This window comes from Cupressus sempervirens, chromosome 7 (assembly GCF_028749045.1).
Source record: "Cupressus sempervirens isolate cs-2001-9-10 chromosome 7, ASM2874904v1, whole genome shotgun sequence".
Classification (NCBI taxonomy): domain Eukaryota; kingdom Viridiplantae; phylum Streptophyta; class Pinopsida; order Cupressales; family Cupressaceae; genus Cupressus; species Cupressus sempervirens.
In genome coordinates this window covers 546,949,246-546,957,952 of record NC_143124.1, presented here as the reverse complement: position 1 = coordinate 546,957,952, position 8,707 = coordinate 546,949,246, and the positions used below count along the sequence as shown (strand labels likewise).

At 33.0% G+C, this 8,707-nt stretch overlaps 1 protein-coding gene across 1 annotated transcript; it reads right to left on the bottom strand.

Moving 5' to 3' along the window:
* Positions 1-487: 487 nt before the first annotated feature.
* LOC149547936 (uncharacterized) lies at positions 488-3,883 on the bottom strand. Its single transcript, XM_089794817.1, has 7 exons — positions 3,574-3,883; positions 3,375-3,452; positions 3,230-3,292; positions 3,056-3,136; positions 1,055-1,141; positions 862-939; positions 488-722 (listed from the first exon to the last, which is right to left on the bottom strand). The coding sequence occupies exons 1-7, from the start codon at positions 3,880-3,882 to the stop codon at positions 660-662; spliced, it is 759 nt and encodes a 252-aa protein (XP_089650943.1). The 5' UTR covers position 3,883; the 3' UTR covers positions 488-659.
* Positions 3,884-8,707: the final 4,824 nt, after the last annotated feature.

The window sequence follows — 8,707 nt, the reverse complement described above, 5'->3', positions numbered from 1 at the left end:
ACATGCTAGAATCACGACTTAGTCCATATGATACAACTGACAAACCCTAATAGAATATTAGTATCAGAGGCTTGTTAGGATATGAATTACCTCACTAATTTATGAGTGTTGTATCTTGAACTTGCTCGTTTGACTCGTGACGCTAACTTGAACTAGACTGTCATCCAATCTATTTGAAAACCACCTGTGACTAAAATGTTAACACCTTCACACTATTCACATGAGTTTTGAACTCCTATTCAATGATAACCTTGTTTTACAATATGTAATTTCTTATGCGACTTCATAAGCTAAAAAAAAAAAAAAAAAAAATTTGTTGTGTTTTTACTAGTAAAATTTAGGGCATGACACATGATCCACGATAAATTGAACAATACTAGATACTAAATTAATATGTATATCATTGTGCATGTAAATGATAAAAATATATATCAAAATACATGTATCCATAGACAAAATTTTACACAAATATATAACAAAGATCATGTATCCATAGACAAAGTACTCAAATATATATATATATCAAAATACATAGATCCATATACAAAATGTGGCTGATCCTGCCATCAGAATGTGTATAATATCAATGTTTCTATATACAATGTGGCATATGCCATCTCAAAATGTCTCATGATTCATCCTACGAAAACTATACTATCCTAGGGTGCTGGTGGATGATCAAAATGCAGCCTCTTCGCTGCACTAGGTGGATCGGATGCCTCCTACATAAACAAAAAAGGAAAACCCAAAGTTAGACTACTAAATTTATATGATTCTACGTATCTAATATTGAATTACTCAAATTCATAATGATCTTTTCCGTATTGGAGATTAATACTATCAAAATTTCATAATAAATACCTCTCTCGTCGACCTCCTGCGCCGGTCAGGAGTCCTCTCGTATGCCCTTGGCAATGCCGGTACCTCTGTGATTGTGGGCTGTATATGTTCAAATACCTTTGTCAGATGAATCTACAATTTAAACTATAACATTATAATTCATAGCATGCTAAATTTATAACATATTTAATCATGAATTCAAACTACAACTTACTATTGTAGGCTCCTCCTCAGGAGTGAGTGGCCGCGTCATCAAATCTACATAACTATCTCGTCGAACCTCATGTGCACTAGGAGTCTCCTATGAGATACAAAATAGTAGTTGTTAATATCACAGAAATTATTTTTGAATTTATTTATGAAGATAAGTGATGCAAGAGCATCCCATGCTCATCAGGGGAACATTGAATATCCAAGGCATTACAGAGGTCATGGAACATCTCTTGAAGTCAATTGGGCAATCCTTGCACCAATTATGGCTCATGGAAGCATACAAAGTTATAATGTTGGACTCATATGTGGAAGAAAGTTGTAATTGGGCATGAGATAGGATTTTAGGATTTCATATGGTAGATGTGTCATTTGATAGGTTCATATAGGTTGTCATGATCATATCTTGTCATTAGACAAGTCAAAACATTCTAGAATTGAGTTTTGGGGTTTGAACAAGCAGGCCCTGGTTTTTAAGCCATTTTAAGGAGGGTTTTGAAGTTTGGGTGTTTAGGAGTGTGACCAAGACCTATAATCTTGAAAATCCTTAGTGTGTTGGTCCCTTTGTTGAAGCCTTGGAGTGTCTAATTCCTCCTTGTGTGTCCCAGAGTTGAAAGGTACATAAGTGGTGTCCAAAGATTTCTTGGTGAGGAAAGAAAGAGAATCAATGAGTTGGCCCTTGGGAAGGAAGAAAACTTGTTGTGAAAATGCCTCCTAAAAATCAAATGGCTAGAGAACTTGAAGAATTGAGAGAAGAGTTGGCAAAAGAGAAAAGAGAGAGGAGAGAACTTGAAGCATCTAGAGTGAGGGAAGAAAGATAGATGAGAAGAGAGAGGTTGAAGCTTATTGCAAGGATAGAATCCTTAGAAAAGGAAAGGCAAGAACCTAGAGGAGAAGAGGTTAGAGGAAGAAATCATGGAGAGAACCATGAAGAAGAAGAGGTCGGTAATGCAAGGCAAGAGCATGAGACAATAGATGATCCTGAAGAAAGGAGATTTATGAGAATCATTAAGGTAGTACAAGGTAATGGTGGGAAGAACCATATTGATTTTCCAATATACCAGGGTAAAATGGATAGTGAAGAAGTGCTAGGGTCGATAGAGGCCCTTGAGAACTACTTTGATCTTGAAGACATAGAGGCAAATAAGAAGGTAAAAGTAGCAACAACAAGACTGAGAGGAACATCACTCACTTGGTGGACTAGTGTTCAGAATGAGAGAGAGGAAAGGTGGTGCAGGGCACCTAACCTATGTGGCAGGGGGGAACAAGTATCTCTGTTGCCAGACACCTTGCCACTCCATGAAAGCAAAGATTCAAGTAGATTAGGAAGTTGGAATAAAGGTTTGGTCCATATTTTACAAGTTGGTCTATGTTTTGTAATAAAGGAACATGTAAGGCCCACAAGCATTTTGGTGTGGTTATAAACCAAGTGACTCCATGGGACCAAAAGGCCTTAGAATAGGGTATTTAGAGTCTAAACAGTATTAGCAAAAAGTGGTTGTTTGTTTGTTTTATGGTTGGGAACGCCTATATGGTTGTTCCAACGGTCATGTAGACCTTTATATATGTCATATGTGATCTCAGTTGAAAGGGGGAGATCAGAGTGTACGGTTGTTTGGAGAAAAAATAATAAAAACTTCAATTTTCTAGAAATTTGCTTAGTTGCATTTAATAAATCCATATGACCAATTTTGAGTCAATGGAATAGTTTAGAAAGTTAGGGAATGCATAAAAACTATAGTTTGAAATTTGAATTTCAAATTCAAACGGTCATATTAGTTTTGGAGGGAAAGTAGTAATTTGGTATTTGTTTGATTAAATAAAACTTTGTAACCAACTTGGTCGGTTGGACAGGTGCATATAAGCCTATTTAAGTTGTAATGAACATATGCAAGACATGAATCATTATTGGTACGGAAAAAATCATAGAAATTGTATAGAAAAACAATCATACTTTCCTCTGCATCAATTAAAAAAATAAAAAATAAATGATACTTATACATACAATGGGGCTCTCAGTGCGAATGAAAATCCCTGATGATCTAGGACGCCGAATCTTTACAGGCTCATCGCCAGTAGCCACACCCTATATACAATAAATAATGTAATTAAATGAGATTACCACAAACATTTTACAAGAATGCATCAATATTTAATCAATTAGAAAGCATCTAATTACCTTTCCTTTGTCAATGCATGCTGGCTCACCCCCTGCACTTTGTCCCCCTGAGGCAGGTGGTATCTGCAAGATAAAAGAAAGATTAGCAACCATATATGCTACAATATCAAATAGAAAAAAGAAATGCAAACACAACATAATGTACCATAGATGTCTCAAGGCCAAATGAAATGGCCGAGAGTGTAGCATCATCTATCTGCCTGAGCTCCTCCTCGATCATCAACTAACCATGAATGAAGATCACATACATGTAAAAGTCAGTATGGCTTAAAAATTAAAATTACTCTATTATAAAAATTAACTTTAAATCACATATGTCATAACAAAAAAATGTATACACGTACCAACACGGAAGGAGTCCATGCCTCTACATTCCCCTCCTCTCTCGCATCAGGGTCTGTAGCCTCTGCACGTGCGTCTGGTGTATCCTCGTCTAATACAAAATGATACTCAGGAAGATCACCTATGGGACCCAGGCAAATATTCTTGCATGTAATGCAAGTTTGAGGCACACAAACGTGTGATGAGCTAGCCGATGATGAACTAGCACCAACATCATCAACATGAGGAGGCAAGACTGACCTAGCCTGAGATATCATTAGGCTACTCAGCCTATGAATGGCTCTGATGGTCTGAGAGCTAGCCTCTGCCATAATATCATGATGCTGCACTCAAGGAGGGGGGGGGAGATATCAGGGGGGGGGGGACAAAAGTGCCAAGTTTCTTCCGCTGGGAAGAGGGTCTATCCTGAGGAGCTCCTAGTCCTAAGCCCATGTTGGGCTTCATGCTCCAATAGTTCACTTTAAGTTTCAACACAAATTCTGCATATAATTTTTTAAGGAAATAAAATGGTATGTCTAAATTGCCATGTGGAGGGATAGCAAAGACCATCCACCAACGGTCCCAAAAATTTGCACGTATGGCGTCATTTGTGCACCATTTAATCGATAGTTTGGTTTTTTTTGGGTCAACTGGTATACCCGTTTTTGGGTTAGCAAAAAGGCTTGCCAAATTGTCTTTGGTTATGTTGAGGGCCGCGACCTGATCATAATCCAAACCATCATCAAACATCTGGTGCATTTCATCACACCAACGAAGAGCGGCATTTTGTTGGTTTGTAAGAGTTTCAATGTTATCCACTATGGTGTTTAACGTGGATAACATAGGAGCCAGTGCAGGTACATTATTGTATGTTCTATGCAAACCTCTCAACTCAGTGAGATTTTCATTTATCAAATCCTCGATTCGAGGAGGGTTTTGAGGAGGTAGAGGATCATTTGGTGGATGGTTTTGTGGGGATACTGGTTTGTTTGGTGGTGGGTTGCGAGGAATATTATTCCCTGCCTCAGTGTCATCATTTTGATCAACCATTCCTATTGAATTGCAAAATGTAATATATATTAAAAAAAAATCTAAATTTTAACCATTTTTGTCAAAAAAACCCTAGATTCAACTAAAACAAACAAAATCTTGTTAAAATATATTAAATTTAGGTTTAAAATGAGTCGGGGGGGGGGGGGGGGGGTGAACATACCTGAATCTGATCTGACTGGCCCAAATTCGCGTGAAAATAAGGGCCGCGGGTCTGTGATTTTGTGTTTAATCCATGCACAGGTATCGGATATCCAATATTATAATATATATAATATAACATATATATTACATTTTATATATTTTTATATTATATTTTATATTTATTATATTAATTTACTATATATTATAATATAAAATATTATTATTATACTATATTATTATAATTTATAATATATTATACTTTTTTATTATATATTATATTATAAGATATTACTTTTTATTATTATATTATATTATATTATATATATATTATATTACATTACTATATATTATAATATATGAAATATTATATTATATTATTATAATATAATATGTTATTATAATATTATTATTATAGTATAATATTATATGATTATAATATTATAATAATATTATTATTATATTATAGTATAATAATTATTATAATAATAATATTAAATAATATTATTATTATTATAATATAATAGTATGATATATTATTTAATATTATTATTATTATTTTATATCAATAATAATAATATTAAATAATATATCATACTATTATATGATTTTAATTATTAGTCAGATATTGGATTTAAAATCGGATATCCGATATGATCTCAGATATCCGATATGATATCGGATATCTGATAAGGCTCGGCTTAACCTTCCAGGTTTGGTTCCTGGATAGGTAAAAAAAAAGTTAGAGCGGATTTTGAAGCGCTTTTAGGCGTCTTCAAACTCTCTTTTTTTCACATCGCCACTTTTTGGCACACCATGATCCTGCACATACCCTTTAGACTTTTCTAGGTTTTCTTCTCCCCTTCTCCAGTTGCATGTGTGCTCAAAATGGTTCTCCTAGCTTTCTATTTAGAAGCCCTTTCTCTTCATTGACATTTCATATATTATTGGAGAAGTTCATCCTAATCTTTATGAAATTAATTTAAATTCTAAAACTTCAATTTGTATTTTTCCACTAACTATTGTAGTGGTTAATAAATATTTGTTGTCTTATTTTTTAAACTCCCTTCTACTTCTAGGCATTATTCGTGTCATCTAGTTGTTAATTAGGTGCACAATTATATCTCTACCACCTCACATTATCTCTTTTAACTTAAATTTACTTCTTCAAAGATAAATTTACTAAAGGAACTATTTTATACATATATAGGATGTCCCCACAATGCAACAGAAGTTGCAGGTCCTATTGACAGGGTGGTCTCATGTTCGAGACTTGGCAATGCATTCCATTGAATCCTTACGTAGGAGGCTCTATCTTGGCAGTTGGGATGGTGCCATTGGAGGCTACACTCACTCACAAGAGACCCACCTGTGACTCCATAAACTATGATTATCATTCACAATGGAGCGATAAGGGGTGGATTTAGTAGTAGGGACTGCAAGGGAGTCATAAGCAGTCTACAAGAGGCATAAGGATGTTTGAGTGTGTTCTGAAAATGATGGAGTGATAAGGAGTTGCCGATAGGAGAGATAAGGAGAGGTGTGAGGCAATCTAAAAAATTGTTTCATGTATCTTGGAGGCTCTCTTGCCTCGAAAACCATAAATATTGGAGTGATAAGGAGAGTAGTAAGGCATTATAAATATAGGTGTATCTAGGAGGCAATGTTGATGCCTCAGCAACCATAAATTCATCGAGGATGGGATCCCCCCTTAATGTGATCCCACTTGTTGAAAGCTCCAGTAAAAAGCACTTACCTATATATATATATATATATATATATATATATATATATATATATATATATATATATATATATATATATATATATATATATATATATCAAAATTAAGTTAAATAAAGAAAACCTTTCTAATTGAACAAATATTTTCTTAGAGTGTAATTCATGTTCATACAAAGAATAGCTAGACCATATATCTAAATTGAATCCTATATAATACATTGCCACATTAAAATTAATCACCTCATCATTAAATAGTGGGGTTAGAGATACATAATTCAAACACCAATGATGCATATTATTTCTAAAGTGTGTGTGTGAACTAGATGATCTTGTACCAACCCTCAAAGAATCTAACCTACTCTACCTTAGCCACACTCTTGTCTTCATACCTGCAAAGCTCAAACACTCGCCAAAACATAATGAGTCAATATCACATGATAATATATACATCACATGTGCATTCAACATTTCAACTTTACCAATGGCCATTATGAATAGTAACATCATATGCCCTATTATAAAGATCATGGAATCATCATAGTGATAAGTATTAAACATAACATCATAATCAACATCAATTATAGCATTGTTTTGTATCAAATCATCATCGATATAATTCCATTATCAGAATTCTTTAAATACAACATAATGCATCAATTAAATAGGACATTGTTACTCAATCTAAAATGGTAAATAAAAAAGTCATAATGGTCATAGTTTATCACACATTGACACATCAAGTCTAAAACCAAATGAAAAGCTTATGAAGACCAAATCACATACTCATAGTTGAACTACACTTTGACTAAAGTCTAGGTCGAATGACATAACAATTTTATGTTAACAAAATGAAATTCTTTTTGAGGTCCATCGACCTAGTCAACTCAATCAAAATATGTTGAAAACTTCCCACACAATAGGAATCACACAAGATGGGTCGTGACATGATGAACCAACAATAGACCAGAAACTAACAGAAACCAAAAACATTGGTAATTGATGTATGTGTTTAATCCAACATTCAACAAAATATTTTTAGGCTAGGATAAATATTATCCAATGTCAAACTTATATTTTTCATATCATTTTTTTAATTATAAAAGTGCTTTTGATAATTATAAACAATTATAGTATCAAATCCAAAACTTGTTAATAAGATAGAATGAATAAAGTTCACATAAATGATGAGAAATAAATAATTAGTACTATTTAAGTTTATTTGCAATTAATCTAAGTCATTTTACATATGATATAAATAATATTAAATACATAAAAAATTCTCAAAGGCTACATGTTTCACTAGAAATATAATATGGTGTTAAATATAATGATGAAAAATAAATTTTGATGACTCAAACATGACTTAGTAGCCCATAACTTTGAGAGAAAATAATGAAAAGTTTGAAAATATGTTAGATATGAGAAAATATAAGTTTTTTTTGTCCCTCAGATGTTCAAGATGTCTTGAGCATCTCTAATGTGTCTCAAGGATGACTACCCCTACGTATTCTAAGATTTTAAGGATGCATGGGAAATTTTCCTAAAGAATGTCACATTCTTGAAAGATCATTGCAAAGTTGACCATCCCCAAAAATGCAAGGAATGATCATTTTATTATTATTTATATTGTTATCTTTTCTCAGTGAGTTTACCCGTTGTATTCAAATAATTTATCATTTTTTTCACTTTAGTTCACACTATTAAAGTTTTTGTTGGTGAATTTTATTGGAGTTAGAAAATAAATCTATGACTTTATTTCCAATTCTAGTGACATTCAATATTTTTTATTAAAGAAAAATATGTTGTGAAAGGACCTATAAACCTTTTTAGCAAGAACATCGTATTAGAAAGAAGTATATGCTAACCAATAGTTGGAGAAAGCAAAAGAAAATAAAACAAAAGTATGAGAAAAGCACCAAAGACCTTGCTAACATTTCATTGAAATATTAATTCTTTTGGATAATATTTTCATTGATGTTGTACACTTTATTAATAATAGAGTGAAACAGAGCCATGCCCTTATTCGTTTTTTAAAGTCTAGTACTGGCTAGATTCAAACAACTAGCCACATATTTCTCATTAAATACAACAATCTTCTCATAAACAACATTACTCTTTGATTTTACACTAATAGTGGGTTAATTAAATGTGACTTTAGATAGGTATTTCATTTTTACATCTTCAACATTCATTTTGTTGGATTTTTTGAAGTTGTTCTGCATG

Excerpts from the sequence above, each read along its gene's own strand:
- LOC149547936 (XM_089794817.1), bottom strand. The coding sequence starts at position 3,882 with ATGGCAGAGGCTAGCTCTCAGACCATCAGAGCCATTCATAGGCTGAGT. Across the intron at positions 1,142-3,055 it reads TTCGCACTGAGAGCCCCATT|GAGACTCCTAGTGCACATGA; the intron begins GTATGTATAAGT and ends TGTATCTCATAG. Across the intron at positions 723-861 it reads GCAGGAGGTCGACGAGAGAG|GAGGCATCCGATCCACCTAG; the intron begins GTATTTATTATG and ends TTGTTTATGTAG.